At 51.0% G+C, this 18,320-nt stretch overlaps 4 protein-coding genes across 4 annotated transcripts; 2 read left to right on the top strand and 2 right to left on the bottom strand.

Annotated features, from left to right (window-relative positions):
• Positions 1-533: 533 nt before the first annotated feature.
• MPS1 (MAPK protein MPS1) lies at positions 534-5,177 on the bottom strand (the record flags this gene model as incomplete). Its single annotated transcript, XM_007697104.1, has 14 exons — positions 534-1,029; positions 1,082-1,201; positions 1,259-1,314; positions 1,369-1,515; positions 1,563-1,798; positions 1,918-2,143; positions 2,197-3,147; positions 3,501-3,505; positions 3,625-4,200; positions 4,267-4,581; positions 4,636-4,715; positions 4,777-4,956; positions 5,010-5,089; positions 5,145-5,177. 14 exons carry the CDS (start codon positions 5,175-5,177, stop codon positions 879-881), a joined length of 3,156 nt encoding a protein of 1,051 aa, XP_007695294.1. The 3' UTR covers positions 534-878.
• A 536-nt stretch (positions 5,178-5,713) lies between these two features.
• On the bottom strand, positions 5,714-8,401 carry COCSADRAFT_177772 (uncharacterized protein). Its single transcript, XM_007697103.1, has 2 exons — positions 7,545-8,401; positions 5,714-7,494 (listed from the first exon to the last, which is right to left on the bottom strand). Exons 1-2 carry the CDS (start codon positions 8,263-8,265, stop codon positions 6,107-6,109), a joined length of 2,109 nt encoding a protein of 702 aa, XP_007695293.1. The 5' UTR covers positions 8,266-8,401; the 3' UTR covers positions 5,714-6,106.
• Positions 8,402-9,627: 1,226 nt separating this feature from the next.
• On the top strand, positions 9,628-12,632 carry COCSADRAFT_217861 (uncharacterized protein). The gene is made up of 2 exons (XM_007697102.1): positions 9,628-9,811; positions 9,874-12,632. The coding sequence occupies exons 1-2, from the start codon at positions 9,739-9,741 to the stop codon at positions 12,486-12,488; spliced, it is 2,688 nt and encodes an 895-aa protein (XP_007695292.1). The 5' UTR covers positions 9,628-9,738; the 3' UTR covers positions 12,489-12,632.
• A 1,191-nt stretch (positions 12,633-13,823) lies between these two features.
• Positions 13,824-15,100, top strand: COCSADRAFT_217864 (glycoside hydrolase family 61 protein). Its single transcript, XM_007697101.1, has one exon. The coding sequence runs from the start codon at positions 14,074-14,076 to the stop codon at positions 15,025-15,027; it is 954 nt and encodes a 317-aa protein (XP_007695291.1). The 5' UTR covers positions 13,824-14,073; the 3' UTR covers positions 15,028-15,100.
• Positions 15,101-18,320: the final 3,220 nt, after the last annotated feature.

The raw sequence follows: 18,320 nt of genomic DNA, 5'->3' as shown, positions 1-18,320 counted from the left end.
TACGCCGCTAATTCGCTTCTATTCTTGTTCCCTCGCTCTGCTCCGAAACACGCTCACTTGTTGCTTTGCTTGCACTTTTGCTGGCCTCGGCGTCTGCTCCTGTCCATTGCCCTTTTCCCTTGTCCCTCTGGCCGCTGTCTCTGCCTCGCTCACCGCCAGAATGTCTCCATATCGTCATGTTTTGGCCGTCTAGATGCTAGGGCCATTAGCCTACACGGTAGGTGAATTGGCTATACCCGGCTGGTTACCAGGGGTGATTATGCCGAACCCGTCCACGGACGGCCGCATCCGTCTGCTCAGTCCTCTCAACTTACCCACCCTGATTGGCTCCACACCCCTGGAAACGCACCCTTGCCCAACTTGCCAGCGCATCACCCATACCGGCCCAGTCCCATCTGCACATCTTGGGCATCTGCGTAGGGCTGTCTGGGGGGGCTCCCCTCCTCTCAGCAAGTCATATTGGAGAAGTGCTCTATCCAGGAGAACAATGTCGTCTTCGTGCATACAAGCTACGATGAACTGGCAGTTTGCGAGCGTGAGAAAATTTGTCCTTTGCCCAACCAAACCCGCTAGCTCATTATTCATGTCATCGCTTAGTCCGTGCCCAGCTGCTGCTGCTACTGCACCATGCACCCTCCTGCAGCTCATGTTTCATACAGTACTTAGTATACCTGCATACTTACAAGTGCATGTCCACCTATCACATGCTCTGCGCCAACATGACCGCCAGGAACACAAACCTCAAGCGTTTCTCAGAACCCTTCGCATTGTTGTCATTGAATAGTCAAAGTACAGCTATGACCCCTCAAGCAGTGCCCACGCAGCATAATATTTTGGTACGCCAAACTCCCATCAATGCTCCCTCTCTTCTCGTCCCCTCAAAACCTCTTTCCTTGTTTCATCGGTCTTCGTGCCTGTTGCGGCTGGCTGCCATATGCTCTTCGTCCTTCGACTTTCTTGTCGCGGCTCAAACTCGCTCCAAGGCTGATGTCGATGCGTGGCGGTGTCGAGAACCCAAAACTCTTGGCCCTGCATCATGCTGTCAGTGCCTAACCAGTAAAATCTTTGTGGATTGCCTTACACTTTGACAAGATCTAACTTGTGTACATCAAACACTGAACGTAAGCTGTGGCTGGCATAGGATTGCAGGTAGGATCGATAACCGTCTTTGGCGCTTTTGTTGAGGTAGTAGTTCTTGGATCTATGCAATGATTAGTTCCTTCTGCACTGCGGTAACAAAGCCCGTGCAAGCACTTACATCAATGCCTCGAGTTGGCTTTGGATATTGAGAATCTTGTTGCTTGGGAGTTCAAACTAGCGTCACAAGTCAATATTCGCCTCGTTTCATTCGCTTCATCAACTGCTTACCTCAACTAGCGGCACACGGTTTTCCTTGAGCAACTTCAAGAAGCCGACCTCTGACGGCAGCAAGAACATCAAGCTCCGGCCTTTGCCATTGGCACCTCTTGCGGTTCGTCCAACTCGGTGAATGTAGTCCCGAGGATCATCCGGAGGCTTAAAATGTTAGCTTGCGCAAGCCTTCTCGGTCAAAATATACCTACATCAAATTGAATCACCCAATCGACTTCGGGAATGTCGAGACCTCGTGCTGCCACATCGGTACAAATGAGCGTACCACTCTGGGCATTCACAAACTCAAAAAAGCGGTTGGTGCGTGCTTGCTGCTTGAGCTTGCCGTGTAAACCAAGCACTGGTAAGTCGATGTAGTTCAGAAGTTCGCTATAGAAATCGACCGACGCACACGACGACAGGAACACAATGACTTTCTTCTTTTGATCTGCACACATGCGTTAGTACATGCCTAGATGATTGCAGAATTTCTTCTCCACAAGAATATTACGTACTACGCCAAGTTAGCAAAGTTTGCAAAAACACAAATTGTCATGGCTACATACCGTTTCTTCAGGAAGCTGAACAGCAACCTAAACCTCGTGTCTGAATCACACAAGACATAGCCTTGCTCCAACCCTTGCACTGTACTGTGCTCCGCTCTGTAGTCGACATTGATGTATAAAGGACCTGGTTTGAGCGATATCCGTGCAAGGTCCTCGACCTTTGTCGTTTGCGTAGCAGAGAACAGCATGGTCTGACGCTCGGTTGGCAAAATCTTGATGATGGATCTCTGTCAACAAATTAGCACATGTTACATCTACCATGATTTGCGCAAAATCCTACCATTTCGTCCTCGAATCCAACTTCCAGAATACGATCTGCTTCATCGATGATCAACGAACGCAAGTTCTTGAAGACAAAACCCTGGGTATTGTGGAGGTGGTCCAGGAGTCTTCCGGGTGTAGCGATAATAAGGTTCAATCCCTTCCGTAGCTTTTCCGCCTCGGCGCTCCTGTTCGCACCGCCAATCAGAATACCAAAGGTCTGGCTGTGGTTCGACATGAGCTCGCGTGCTACGCCAAAGATCTGAAGTGCCAGTTCTCGCGTTGGGCTCACTACAATCACACCAGTACCATTGCGAGGCTTAAATCGCAACTGCGAAAGCATCTCAATGGCTGGAATGAGAAAGGCAAGCGTCTTTCCACTGCCCGTCTTGGCAGCACCGAGCACATCCCTGCCCGACAGTAGTGGTGGGATTGTTTTTTGTTGGATCTCCGTCATCTTCTCGAAGCCCATTTCCTTGATTGCGCTCATTGTACGCTCAGAGAGATTTAGTTCTTCGAAACGCACCGGGTTTGGCGTCGGCATTGTGGTACCGGAGGGCAGATCGAGAGCGTTGCTGCCAGTGCCAGAGGGCAAATCCGCAAGCTGGCTGTCGTCATTATCGTCGGCCTCATCACCGTTCTCGGCCTCTTTTGAAGCAGTCGCCTCCGCAGTGTCCTTGTTGGATTCAGATTGGTTTTCGACGTCCTCTTCATCGCTATCTCCCTGTGCGGAAGCATCTGCAGCAGCTGGTTCTTCCACAGCAGCTTCGACTTCCTTGGCCTTGCGTGCCTTCTTGCGCGCCTTCTCTACGCCATTATGCGCTGGTGCCGCTACTGCTTCTGCGCTCTTCTTGCTCTTGTGAGATCGCTTCCTCTTGTTGCTCGACTCGACCGCGGCGGGCGACATTGTAGAAATCGTCAATTCGTGCGTGGTCCGAAATGTGGTAGAAGGACACGAAAAAAAGTTCGACTTGGAGCGCAAGGCCAAAGTTCTCAGAACCGAAAAAGTTACCGCGCTAGAGGACCCTGGTGTATGCACGGACCATATCTGACGCGCGAACTGATTTCACGTCTGGCTCAGCATCAACAGCCACTGAGTATCTAAATCAGTCATTCATAGGCAATTATTTACAGCACAACACTCATCCGTGCCTTTGTATAGGATTACCGTGATACTAAAGAGATCTGGGTGTTGGGATACTGGTAAGAACTCATTATGAGCCGACAGAAAAGTCGCCTTGAGTATTACAGTGTATTTGGAACTCATGTGTGAAGGAATGAAAGATTGCATATCACAAGAAATTACACAAGGGCCGGATGTACCCAAACTGTTCCCACATTTACACGCTTGAGCCACTGAGAAAATCCTTTGCACCCAATGATACTTTATCCGACTTTACCTATCGCATTCGGCCGTCCAGTCCCTGAAGATCGCGCTCGAGGTCACTGCCATTCCACCCACCCTGGTTAAATGCCTCCTGTGGCCTTGGCTCCTCATATCCTGTACGATCGTAGTTATTGGGTATCGGGACCTGAGGGGCCTGGGCTGTACCGGCGCCTGCACCGGGCTGTACGCGAACCATCTGGCGGAAACGGCTGACCTCATCCAAGATCATCTTCTTCATCTCTGGAATCTCTTCGACGACTTCAAACTGGAAATCAAAAGTCGTTGGGCAGGAAGGTTCGTCAGATGCATCATGCCAGATTTGCAGGTACCTGTGCTCCAGGGCCTCCTCAACTGAAATACGACTAGATGGGTCGAAGGCAAGCATGCGGTCTAGCAGGTCAAGCGCATCGGGGTTTGCGTTTTTGAAGAGAGACTGGAATGACATCTTCTGCATGTATGGCAGATTCCGGACATAGTCCTGTGCACGAGGAGAACCTATTCGCGACAGAGTTTCTTCGTTTGGTGTTCCGAGGTAGTGCAGAATCTGGTTGAGCTGGTCGACGTAGTCTCGACCCTTGAAGAAGGGCTTACCTCCAAGTAGCTCAGCGAGAATGCACCCTACAGACCACACATCAACTAGCCAGGATTAGCTTACTTTCAAAGTGTGGGGTAGTTATGTGGGGCGTGCATGCAAAGACTTACTGGCTTTTGTGTAGCTCTGGAAGCTCAACATGATTTCAGGGGCTCTGTACCATCGGGTAGCGACATACTCGGTCATGTAGCCTGCGTTCTCTTCAGGGTCCATGGAGAATCCTCTTGCCAGTCCAAAATCGCAAATCTTGAGTTCACAGTCGGCATTGACAAGGAGATTACCGGGCTTAAGGTCGCGGTGCAGAACATTTGCCGAGTGGATGTACTTGAGACCGCATAGGATTTGGTAGATGAAGGATTGGAAGTGAGCATCAGTCAGGGGCTGGCCGGATCGGATGATGGCTGCTAGGTCGCATTCCATGAGCTCTGTACCAATATCAGCACCGTCTTACGAAGGGGATAAGTAAGAGTAGGCCGTACCCTCGTAGAGGTAGCACTCGTTGAAGTTATCAGGGCGAGGAATGTCCATATCGTAGAGACATGTTATCTGTGCGACAAGGCTTAGTATCGTATCGAGAGGATATGGGGAGAGGCGCGTGTGTTGAAGTGGGGTTGTCTTACGTTGCGATGTCCTGCAAGACGTTAGCATTGTCAGCTGGGGTGGGTGCAGTCGCCGTACCTCTGAAGTGTTGGAGCAGCTTGATCTCGCGCAGGGCACGCTTGGCAAGGATCTTCTTGCTGAAGACGTTGGTGACCTTCTTGATGGCTACGCCCTCGCCCGTCTGGTTGTTGGTGGCCGCACTGCAGGACACAATCAGCATGGAGCGAGCAGGGCGGCATCGCTGTCGTCGCACCATACGATGCCGTAGGCACCCTGTCCAAGTTCTTTTGTTACATTGTAGCGCTCGTCGACAATGAACTCCTGGTTGAAGACCTAGAAGCCGTGAGCACGCATCCCGAGGAGCGGCATGGTAGAGACATGTGCGTACCTTGAACACTTTGCGGTTGGCAAGGTCGCCCATGATGGCGGTAGGGGGTGAGTCTAGGGGAGAGTAAAGGAGATGGCGCGCTCGAGGTGGTTGCAGAAGTTGGAACACAAGGTAGGCAGAATGGCAGGCGGCAGGCAGAAGATATGGCCCAAGGCTAGGCGCGCGGCCAATGTGATGACAGGAGTGCTGCTGCTGCGAACAAAGCGGGGCGGCGGCTGTGGCGAGTGTGCAGGCGGTGGGACGCTGAAAGAGGGCGCAGGCTCTTCACCGGGAAAGTTGAAGTATGCGGAAGGCGATTGAGGATGCGGCAAGGCAGAAAAGCGGTCGTGCTGTGCCCCCCTTCGCCTTCTCCGTAACGGCGTGGTGGGGTTGGTCTCCAGTCGCAGCGCTGACGAGGGGTTCAGCCTGCCTGCAACAGGCAAGGCGCAGCACATGGTCATGCTGCTCAGACCGCTGCATCCGCACTGCCCTACAGTAAGACTTTGTGTAATCAACACAGTGGGCCGCTCGCTACATCCAGCTCCCGTTGCCGTCTTGCTGTGGCTGCACATAAACCCACTTGGGCCCTCCCCTGCTTCATGGGCCGAGGTGCGGGAGTGACATGGGCGGCTTTGGTCCGTAAGCGCATGGGCCTCGCCCATCGTATGGCATTACTGTATCAAGAAAAAAAAGACAACAAAGGGTATATGTAAATACAGCACCAAATTCACCGGCACAGTCTGGCCTTGCCCACCACATCCAAATGTCCTCCCTCCATCCATGTGCGTGTTCCGCATTCTCATGCCCGAATCACGCAGGTATCAAGTATGCCCCATAACCCCTAACGCCGTTTCTCTGGTAGTATCCGCATCGCGTACCACTAATTGGAGAAACGCACAGCCAAGTGTGCCAAACAAACAAAACTCCTGTCGTGATATATATGTGTATGTGTTTTTTGTCGCTAATTGCTCAGCTTTTGCAGCTCATGATTCATAAGAAAACCGCCGCCGGGACGTGTCCGTTGAATCTTCCAACGGCGAGATGAGTGCCTCATCAGTCTCCGTGCGCCTGCCGTCGCGTGGGCGGTATGGCGGCGGATGCAGAAATGGGTTCGGAGTCTCCAAGAGAGCACCGTCGCGTGGCGTTCGCGGGGTGGTGGGCGACACGTTCCCGGGTGGGAGCTGGCTGCTCACCATGGAAACCTCGGAAGGAGAGATGGGTGCAAGTCTCTGTCGAGGTTCCTGCGCCACATCTGGTGTTCCACTCGGATCCACTCCGTTATATATCTTTTCGCGTATCACCATGGACTCTTTCTCTGATAGCTGGCGCCCGTCGGCTTCCTGGCGGACCGGCATGTCGCCAGGCATCTCGTAGATTTGTCTTTCAGCACCGTCAGCTTCACTGACCATCATCAGTCCCTTCTCTTGCGTGTTCGAACCAGCTTGATGATGATTATCAGGAGCATCACTGGATAACTCAGCCATGGAAACAACTGTCCTTCCCTCTGTGCTGCTGCGTGTTGCCAAAGCCGAAGGTTCTTCCACATTCTTGGCAGCTTCTGCAACTTGGGCTTGATATTTCGCCTCAATCGCCTTCAGTCTTCGTTGATTGCGTCGACGCCAAAACCACAACCCCACGGCGCACATGACCAAGGCAAAGAAAAAACCTCCTCCCACTGCAAGGCCAATGACTGCGGTTGAGGACAGGGGCTTGTTTGGAGACGCCTTTGGGCGAGCAACCGAGTAGGCAGGTGAGACAATTGGGAGTAACTGTGGCGCCTTTCCAAACGTCCAGTCGACAGCGGATACCGTGAAATTCTGGCGCTCCCAGTCCACTGTCAAATACGCCTCTTGCAAAAAGGTCCTCCCTAGTACCCAGTTGTCCGACCCATTGGTTCGTCGAATGGGAAAGTATCTTGTCTTTTCTTGCAGTCCCCTATAGGGTGCGGATGCCTCTAGGTCAAAGGCAGCATAAGGCAGGGTAATTTGCACAGTCGCACTGCTGCTAAACTGTTGTCCGAGGGTGAAGGTCACGCTAGGGTTTTGCGATAAGAGGGTTTGGTGAAGAGCATCGTCCACGAGGTAGAGATCTGTGGCCTCGTCATAGCGTAATCCAAACGCATCTTCAAAGGCTTCGCAAATCCAAATGGGAAGGTAGAGCTCTGCGACAGTCGAATCAATGAACAGCGTGACAACGCCGCCCTTCAAGAGATCAATGTCTTTCTGGTTTGCAGTACTGGCACTCAAGCCAACCAGACCCACGACCAGCTCACGCTCGTTGTCTGGCGCAAAGATGAAGGTGAGGTCATTAGGGATAAGGCGAGAAGCATCGTAGCCGCCAAGCGTAAGGCTTCCAAGAATGGTTTGATCACCTGCAGGTACGTGTCAGTGATGGTCGACTTGCGAGCGGGGGTGGGCTTACGGTACTGGGCGCCAGCTGTGTACCCAAATGACAAACTTGGGATACTTTTTTGGTTGAAGAGATCCATGATATAACTGGGAACAGGATCGTCAAATGAAGAAAAGTTTGTGGGTTTCGCATGCACGCCAATGTGGCCGAGCCAGAAGTTTGATGTGACCAAGGTGCCGATTGTTGTATTGGCGACGGGTGGGCCTGCGTCGCCCCTCATTCCCAATCCGACCGAGTCAAAGCCATACAGGCCGTTGCCTGTGAGGCCCAGGTTTTTTTCAATCCATAGTTGGTAGTATCCTTTCTTTTGCCAGGTCTTGGAAACAGTGGTGTTGTACAAGGCGCCACGGCTTTCCTGGCAGTCTGAATTCATGACATTGAATTTGGTAATGTTGCCCGTGGTAGGATCGGTAACGTTGACGATGCAGGCAAGGGCATTGATGGCCCAGGTCTGCTGGCTGGCGGTGGAAACCAGGACTCGCACAGACTGGCCAGGGTCGCCTATGCGCAGGAAAAACGTGTTCCATGCGCCGTCAATTCCCATCCAGTCCTGGGCGGGCGCGACAGAGAGGGGCGCTGGGACCGACGCGACACCAGGGAGTAGTTTGTAGTTGGGGGTTTCGGTGATGTTCTGCTGTTCATAGCCGGCGGCGAGACAGGGCAGCAGTAGCGTGGCGGCGAGGAAAAGGCATATTGTCGAGATGAAGCCGCAACGGCTCGGCGAAGCAATCATGATCCGTGTCTAAGAAGCGTACGTACTACTAGGCGGTTTTTCCAAGGGGGCAACGAAGGCCACTCAACCACGATGATTTGCAGGGCACAGCATCACTGAGCGACATTGCTTGTGCCCAGTGGCGCCACGAAGGAATGTGGGAGGAAGAAGAAGAAGAAGAAGAAGTATAGGCAACGGAGAAACAGCCGGGCAAAAGAGCGTGTACGGAGTACTGTTGATGCAGATTGGCGGGACCCTGGGGAATCTGAGCCGAGATACCAAGGCTTCGAAGCACGCTCTAGTCCGCTTTGCCCCTTTGCCGCCGCCATGCATGGCTGGGCAACAGCGGCCTTGCACCCCATTCCTCGCAGCTTGCAATGCGACGACGACGGCGACGACGGCATTGGCTGGGACAGACAGGCTACAGCCGGCATTTGTGTGCAGCGTCGTAGATGAAGGGTAGATGAGTGCCGTGGGCGGAACAAGGGCCAGCCGGGAGGCATCCAACGCCCCGTATCCCCCCCCTCATCCTACTGCACGCAATCTGGGGTGGTGGTAGTGGCGGCGGCGGGCCTACTATACTCTACACATCACTTGAGTACACGTCCATGTGTACTACTATACCCACACATACGCCCACGTACGCCTCCACCTAGGTGTACTCTAGACATGCCGCCTTGACACTGCAGAGGGCTGCGCCGACGTTGCAGGCCGCGGGCGGCGCATTCTGGATCCCTTGATCGCCGCACGCACCCACTCGATCCTTTTTCCGAGTTGCAGTCCGATGCGCTTGCGCCCAAACCGCCATGGGATCGGCATGCTCCCCCCAAGATGGCAGGCATTCAAGAACCATGTCCTGTCTTGCGACTGTCTAGAGTGTGCTTTCAGCTCTGCACCTGCCTTGCTCTCTCCACCCCTGCCACCTCATCCCCGCCGCCGCCTCAAGACAAGTCGACGACCATCTCCAACACCAACACCATCACCATCAATCCAATCCATCCAACGTCGTGCCACCTGCGACACCCATCAAACCATCTCTGTGCCATAGTGCAAGCCCCAAGTTGAGCCACACCTCTCTGACTCGTATCCACACATTCAAGCAACCGTTCACGCTGATCCACCAAATGGCTGGACGCCTGATTCTGCACGCCAGCCGTACTCAAACGTCAACCCGGCCGGACACGCCATGCCATGCCAGCAAGCGTCTATCGTTGATTGGTCGCCGGCTGCGTGTTGTGGCTCGTTGTGAATCTGGACGGCAAAAGAATTGAAAAGCCAATATCGGACTTCGCTCTGTCTAGCTCCCTTCTGCACGTCTCTCCTCGGAACCGTCGCTTGAATGCGCCAGCCGATAGGCCCAAAATGCCCTGCACCCGCTCACCCAGATTGTTCCTGCACCCTCGAATGTCTACCATTTTTCCGGGACGACTTAAACGTCACTACGTTCGCTGCCCATAGAGTGCCTGCTTGCATGGCCACCACTTTTTCACCGACATGTCTTCATATCTCTCGCTTGTCACGTTCTACTTGGCTTCCTTTACTGCAGGAGCTGTATTCAATCGTCGCGGTAATAACAATATCTTTGTGCCTTGGGGTTCAACATTGCTGCATGCTAACGAAGCCATCAAGCCCCATACCTCAACACAACCTCTATACCTGCCCTATCGCTGCCTACTCAAACACCGCCCGTAGGCACCTCTCTAATCACTCCAAAGGAAACTGGGCTGCACAGCGCCGATGGCCCCGCTACAGGAATACCTACAAATCATGACGTCTTGCGACCGACCGACATGGTCACTTCGGATTCACAGATTCTATCTGTCCCTTCAAATATCGCATTATCGTCTCCTAGTCATGTACTAGCTGCGACTTCACATCCATTCCCCGTATTTCACAATGGCACGGCAAGACCCTCTACTGGCAATTCAAGCGCAGCATGTACAATCAATATATACGGTGCAAGCCTCGACTACTGGTTCATGCCGACCTACAGCTATCCAGTTGGAACAATGGAAACTTCAGTAATGAATTTTTCAAATTCTCGGTCATTGACACTCGTGCCTCCGACCGCCACCTTTGACGTAACCAGTGCACTGTCGTCGGATTTTGCATGTACTTCCACAGAGTCATATATTTCCACCTTTGACTTTACCTTGACAATGTGCGAGGAATATACAGTAAGACCCAGTGCTGCTGCAACATCCGTCATCTACCGATCAGAAGGATATGCGCCGTTTCCACCAGGAGGTGTCATCCCTCTCGAAGATGTTCCATCATATGACTTGTACCATCCAGACCTCTTTACATCGGCCACGGCCGTTGTAACGCTTGCACCAAATGTCACTCGGTCTGAGACATCTGCAACGCCTTTCGTCTACTTCACGGCCTATGAGGTTGAGACTGGCAATGAAACAAAAACAGTACAGCTTCCGCTTGCGCAAGCCTATCCTTACAGGCTCGAAAACCTTGAGGAAAAGGATACTGCCAACGGTCCTCTACCGGAAGGTTTCCTGGATCAAACACCATACTCAGGATGCCACGCTGGACAGCTCCAGGCTGCCGTAACTGTTCTTATTGTTGTCAACCTATACTACTTAAATAGGCCGAACCAGGGCCCTCTCTTCAGTCACTTGGAGTCATCAGTCATTGGATTCGACGAGCCACCTGTTCTCATGAACGGCCATGGCACAAGTCCAGGGGTTGTTCCACTCACAGTCGCTGACTGGGATATTCCGGGCACTAGTCCCAAACCCACGGATGATAGTTTGACGGCCAGTAATCTTCATGATTTAGCTTCCGCAGCACAAGTACGTGGGCCCGCATCAGTTACTGTGGGCTCGATTGGAACAAATCCCATCATAATCGGCCCTTCCTCCGAAGTTGTAGTCGGTTCACAAACACTACAGCCAGGAGGCCCTGCCATTAACGTCGGAGGTGGGACACCTGTTTCTCTAGCACCTTCGCCTACCGCTATTTTTGTGGGCGACAAGACAAGTCAACTACCTCAAATCTTTCCGTCGCCTGCACCGCCAGTGTTAACAATTGGACCATCTACACTAATACCAAACGCCGCTACCCAATTCTTCATTGCCCCAGGTCAAACTTTGACCCCAGGTGGTGTCGCAACTGTCGATGGTACAATCGTTAGTCTTGCACCCTCGGCTTCCTTCGTTGTCATTGGTGGCTCTACCCAAATTTTGCCTACGGACTCTGCGCCGTTACCAATCACAACCAGAGTGCCTCAGCTCATAGTTGGTGGCTCGACAATAGTAGCACAACCTACTCAAGTTAAGCCTGACACAGCCCCTACATTTGTTGTATCTGAACAGACATTACTTCCTGGCGGAGCAGCTGTGACTTTCCCTGGGACTACACTTTCTTTGGACCCTTCTGGAAGTGTATTGGTTGTCAATGGGGCGTCCTCGACCATGCAAGCGCAGACTGGGGCAGCCTTGTCACCACCCGCCATCACCATCGGTAACGAGATATTCAGTGCCCTCCAGAAGCCTTCAGAGCCAGTGTTTGTAGTCGCTGACAAGACTCTTATTCCTGGAGGTCCAGCGATAACAGTCTCTGGCACTACGTTATCGCTAGCATCATCAGCCTCTTTCGTTGTGATAAACGACGTGACATCGACACTGGTTGACGCCGCTCCTTCACATGTCAGTGCGCCGCCCCTGACAATAGGAGATGTGACGTTCAGGCCATTGCCTGGCACCGCGACTGCGTATCTGATTGGATCAATACTGCTTAGTGCTGGCGGGTCAATAGTCACATCTGGAACAACCATTTCACTGGCCTCTGGAGCTACAGCGCTGGTTGTCAATGGACAGACAAGCTCCATCTTACCCCAAGTCCAACCTGTAATCACAAATCCGCCTCTGCTTACTATCGGTGCAGAAACATATACTGCAGCGTCTGGTGGCGGTACAGTATTCGTAGTAGGAGGCGAAACCTTGACCCCTGGGGGAGCCATTACAGTTGATGGGACCACGATAAGCCTGGCCATTAGTGCGACAGAATTGATATATGGTAGTTCAGGTCGCAGTACCACAACGGCATTGTTTCCGGCTACCACGACTCAAAGCCAGCACATCACCAGCACTTCTGGATTGAGCACAAGCGCAAGGACCTTTGATGGGCAGGCAACAGCGACAAGTCAAAAAGGTGCAGCGTCAAGATTGAGCAGCCAATTGTCGATCTCGATTACCTTTGTTGCCCTCATGTATTCTGTTCTAGTTTGAGCCAAGCACATGGTGTGCAACCAAAGTGCTCAAACTGCGTCTCCTGACGGCAGAAACACCACAGAGGCTCGTGGTGACTTGTTTGGGGAAACAATAGTGTATGTATACAAAAACGTGGAATATCAGCATGTATGTCTGTTTCGTACAAGCGCATCCAAGGTCACCTCATTGGTCCAGCCCAGTCACCCGGTCGCAGCGAGAGAGATTCGGTGAGAGGGATTGAGCAGGTTTCTAGGAACCTCGCAAGTATTTAAAAGCTGAAGGACCCCACGTTGGAACAGAAGTTGGATGTTCGGCGGCGAAAGGCGAGCAGCTATGGCGGCGGCGTGGCCGTTGGCGGACACTTTACTGACCTGTGCGTCAATGCGTTACTGTTCCTTCCACCAACGGCCGCAAAGCCCAAGAGCGATATACACCAATCGAATACTACAAGACGTAAGCGCCTCGTTATCTCAGGCGTCAAGCGTTGAGAGCTCCATTTACCAGGTCAGGCGACAGGCAGCATAATTGCGGCTCCCTTTCACAACCACATAGCCGGTGGCTGTAAAGTCTGTCAACCCGAAACAATCACAACGTCACAGATCGGACATGACTGACCGGATTTGGACTACTTACTGACGAGCCTGGCCTCGGGTGGCTTGAAACATCGCCCGAGTCTTGGCAGGCACCAGCCTGTAATCAGCCCCGCTTGAATGCCGTTTCATGTCAGAGCGCTGGGAGTGGACACAGGATGAGTCGCCCCCCACTGTATGCCGTAGGCACATTCGCAGGGCGGATTCTAGAAGAAAAGGCGTAGGGTCTCGAAATGAGCGCTATTTCGCGTAAACCCGCGAGTGGAACCCGGCAGGAGAAGCAAGCACAATGTCTGCCTGATTCAAGGGGACACCGCTGGCACAATGTCTGCCTGAATGTCTGCCTGTCAAGGGCAATGGTTCACATAGTCAGGTAAACATACCAACTCCAAGAACATCTGCCAGTTGTGCGGAGAAGCATGAACTGAAACCGTTTTTTTTTCAGCGGTTCCATTGTTTCGCCAAACGCCGAGGCATGATGCCTTAGCATTGAACGGTTGATGTGGGTTCATGCGCTATCCAATGCTTCCCGCCATACTACACTCAGCTTTTCATGCAGGCGGCTCCCAGACGTACGATTCAAAGCGAAATGACCCATCACCCATTATTATGGGGCCTGGGATCAAACAATACTTTTTTCCACGTTCTGCGGCAACTAAGCGAGGCTGCTCTTCCACTTGTAGCTCTAGTGCGACGCGGGATAGATTGACAGATGCTTGGCACCTATCCACAGACCCGGGTTCTGTAGTTTCATGGCGTTTACTCTGTCAGTTAGTAGCTCTAATCCCGCAAAGCTTTTGAATGCGCCATGTTGGTGCCCCGAGTATAAGAAGTGCCCATGGTATCTCCCAGTTGAAGGGCATCAAGCTTGAAGCTGACACTCACTTTCATACACTCTTTCGCATCCATCATCTTTCGATTCGTTCGTCTGCCTTTCGTTCTTTGACATTCTATCTTTTGAACATCTTCTCGATCTTTTCAAACCAACCAACTTCCACATACCAACCATCACCATGTTTGCCAAGTCCGCTGTCATCCTGGCTATTGCCAACCTCGCTGCCTCGCACGCTACTTTCCAGAGCTTCGTTGTCAACGGAAAGAACATGGGCCAGAACTTTGCTGTTCAGAAGCCATCCAACGGCAACAACCCCATCCTCGATGTCACCTCCACTGCCATGATTTGCAATGGTGGCAAGGCCACCGCTGACCAGGTCGAGGTCGCTGCTGGCTCCACTATTGGCATGCAGTGGCACCACAACGAGGGCCCCAACCCCAATGACAAGGAGGAGCCCATTGCCCCCTCTCACAAGGGTCCCGTCATGGTCTACATGGCTGAGGCTTCCACCAACGGTATCGGCAACGTCTGGACCAAGGTCTGGGAGGATGGTTACAAGGACGGCAAGTTCGGTGTTGACAGGTTCTACGACAACAAGGGTTTGATCGAGATCAAGCTTCCCAACGTGAAGGCTGGCAAGTACTTGATCCGCCCTGAGATCATTGGTCTCCATGAGGCTAGCGCCGTCGGCAAGGCCCAGTTCTACAACGGATGCGGTCAGATCACCGTCACTGGCAGCGGATCTGCTTCCCTCCCTGCCTCTGGTGTCGACATGACCAAGGCTTACAAGGCCACCGACCCCGGTGTCAAGTTCGATATCTACAACGCCTTCTCCTCGTACACTGTCCCTGGTCCCAAGGTCTGGGACGGTGCCTCTTCCGGCAGCGCTCCTTCCACCACTCCTTCCAACGGCTCCGCTCCTTCTACCCCCAAGCCATCTCCTGTCGAGGCCGCTCAGCCCGCTACCCCCTCCAAGCCCGCTGAGAACACCACCCCTTCCACCCCTTCAACTGGCAACAACGGCTCTGCCCTCCCCAAGACCTTCACCATCAACGAGTTCATCCAGTGGCTCCAGACCACCGCTGGCTCCGCCTCCTCCAAGGCTCGCCGCCACGCCCGTGCTTTCAACTAAGCGGTTGTCTTTTGCACATGTTGTACAGCATTGCAACAAAAAAATGGTGTTTGGAACGTCCATTTGTTGGTTCTCGGGAATACATTTGCTTCTCTAGATATGAACGTCTCCCCCATCCTACCTTTCTTGTTCAACATTTTTTTCGGTTAGCTGCTAGATCGGCTATCCTCCTTTTGAAATATGTATATATATAGTATCCTCATGACGAATGGATATATCAGTTGTCTTGAATCATTTGCTTCTTCTCTTGTGTCCCCTTGTGAACATTGTGCTGCCTGTTGCGAAATGAACAACTTGGAACGAGTGCATCTGTGACTTGGTTTTCGAGAATCTACGACTCATATTCTCATACTCTCGACTTGACGACATGAAACGCAAGGCACATTTCATGGTCTACACATCGATATTTCTCCTCTTTCCATCCCTCTTGCATCTCACGTCATCACGCTATGTCCCGCTTTGCTCACAATCACTGATACGAAATGCGATGGGCACAAAACACACGTCCTGTATTTTACATTATCATTGATATGAAACGACACTTGCTGTGGTGTGGTATTTTTCATGTCTATTCTCTTATTCAAGATGTGGTGTAAGGTGCTCGTATATAACCCTCTCAGGAAGCAGCACACAAGGAAGAGTTATGCGAACCCTTATTCTTTGGGGGGTTTTTTTTTCTGTATTTTGAGATTTGCACAAAGACTGCGTGATAGCTTGCGTTTGAAAATCGAAGATACTCACGACTGTTACTCTGTGTGTGTGTGTATGTATGGATTAGGTAAGGTTGTGATGTACAACACCCCCGGTCTTACCCTCGTTTTTTCTCGTATTCTTTCATTGCTTGGCTATTACATGCAGATGCTTGATTCATGCTTGGCTCTCTCGTACGTTAGGCCTGTCAGCACGGATTCCTATGTGGTAGCTGCTGGTTAGACGGTGTTGACCTTGTTGTTTGAGATGCAGTAGAGATTTAGTGGTTGTTCATCAAGTGATTGATATTTGTTGCTTGATTACTTGCCCCGTTTTGGATTTGGTTCTCGTTGAGGGCGGAAAATTGATGGTTCTCACAAAAAAATAGTAGGCGATAGTGAGGCTTGCTGATATCTGAGGGTTAGAGAAGAAGGGTTTTGATGATCCAATGAAGTGCACGTTGATCATGCTTCTCGTGGATATTAGTGCTATTTACTCTATTACTACCACTTGTTATCTACACGGTACTTAGTTTGACAGCCTAGTCTCATAGGTACCAGTACCCCCTGAGTAACGATTTCAACTCGATTTCTTCATCTTCTGATCTCAGCATGTCAAAATTCGGTGGGGATCCTTTTAGTGGGGGTTGATGGAAGCTTTCCGTCACGTAACTTGAAAAGTAGTGACACGGAACAGCTCCTCCATGTTATATCTGAGGACTACAACTGTATTTCTCAGCGTGCTTTATTCAGCTAGTTGGTGTTTAGTAGGTATGTTTCAGTACACAGTAGATAACGGAGAAAGTGACGACTGTAAGTTTAGTCACGTGACTCTCTGCTCCACTTCGACATCTGTTACTGCAGTCACGTGCCTTCAGCAGGACTAATCAAATGTTCAATCAAATATATTCGAGATTCAGATCAACAGGTTTAATCTAGTCTCTTGCTATGTATAAATCAATAAAACAAAACTTGTTTCCTTGGATCGATTGTTCTGATTGTTGCCGACTCTGTGTTTATGGAAGTTGAGTAGAATGCGCGCTTCGGTTCTCTTGACGCCGTCCCTTCTGCCGTTACAAAAAAGACTGGCTATTAGTGTTTTTAGTGACTTCTATTTGCAAATGCGTATATGAGATGTTATCTTTGGAACTGAAGGCACAAATCAATGAATGTTATCTAATAACAGGATATCTGGTCTCTTGATCGAAGATGAAAACTTATTTTCTTTTGGTTCATCAAAGGAATTAGATTTTCTAAAGCTTCTCACATTTGCAGTGCTACTTATAGCAGGACAGTATTTGAGAAAACCCTTAAAACTATATACTTCCTAGGATACTTCAGAGGACTAAAAACACAGATGTAAAAGAACCATTTCAGCTCTTATCAGCCTATTACAGGGCTCCTCATTCCAGCACAACCTTTCGCGCGGCTTACAAGTTGAAAATTTGAACACCAGGCAATCACCGAGAAAGGTATAAGCAACCACTGATACACAAACGACGCTTACTGGGAGAATACGTCATGCTGTCCGTACTTAGATTTGAGACGCGATTTTCTGAGTCTGTACTCCAAGGCGGAATATGATATGGCTACCATACTTCAATGGCATAGGCACGAATGCGTGGTACGTCTGGTACCTGGAAGGCTCTGTCGTGTTCTGGGACTTCATCGCGCAGCGAGGCGACACGATCCAAGTCGCTATCCTCGCTGTGCCGCTCTCCAACAGCAGTGTCGTTATCATGAATGCCACTACTGGTAAGTAGGCCCACAAGGATTCGAAGGTTACCACTATCTCTGAATCGGTGGAAGGCGTGAATGCAGAGTAGATTATCGAAGATTGCACACCGTATAATTGGGAGGGGTCGCTGAATGACTTTACGATGGTGCAGTTTACGCATGTTGATGCTAGAACGAGTACGGGAGTGACAGATTATTTGAATGATGTTACGATGTGTGATATAAAACCGATTTGATAGGGTTCTTACGAGTGCTACTATTCAGAGTAGGATGGGGTTTAAGATTGATTGTATTGGGTAGGAAGGGTGGGAGGTTGTTTAAATATAGACGGAATGCGGTAACGCAATCGCTATTCTCATTCTCGCAATGGTTTTTGATGTACGATTTCCACGTCTTTGTCAATGTCTTGTGAATGGTTGTATTGTATTGGATCCAGTAAGAAGATATATTGGTGTAAGTGACCCACGGCACATAGTGGCGGCGAGACATGTTTTCGAGTTTCGTAATGGGGCGAAGATATTCTAGACAGAGCCAGACGGTGTGACCAGACTTCACTTTCTCGATCCAAAGCATTACCGACTATCTACGAACCGGGAGATAGATCTAAGGAGCTGAAGATACTGTGCGTGTCCTCGATGTACGCTGAGACTGACAGATCAATATCGACAACCTACGCGCGTTCACTACTAACCAGAGATAGAATAGGGTATAATCAGTCTCGTTGGTGCATAGTTGGTAACTAGGTGACTGGAGCAATTGCGGTGAAGGTGGAGTCTAGTCAGTATAGCGTAGATACTGAAATGCCTCACAGGTGCAGCTGAAGGAGGCAATTTTCAATGTATAGCTCGGGTCTCGTGATGCTACTCT

The sequence above is a fragment of the Bipolaris sorokiniana genome (assembly GCF_000338995.1).
Source record: "Bipolaris sorokiniana ND90Pr unplaced genomic scaffold COCSAscaffold_1, whole genome shotgun sequence".
NCBI lineage: Eukaryota > Fungi > Ascomycota > Dothideomycetes > Pleosporales > Pleosporaceae > Bipolaris > Bipolaris sorokiniana.
The sequence above is the reverse complement of the archived record's forward strand: the minus strand, read 5'-3'. Positions and strand labels throughout refer to the sequence as shown.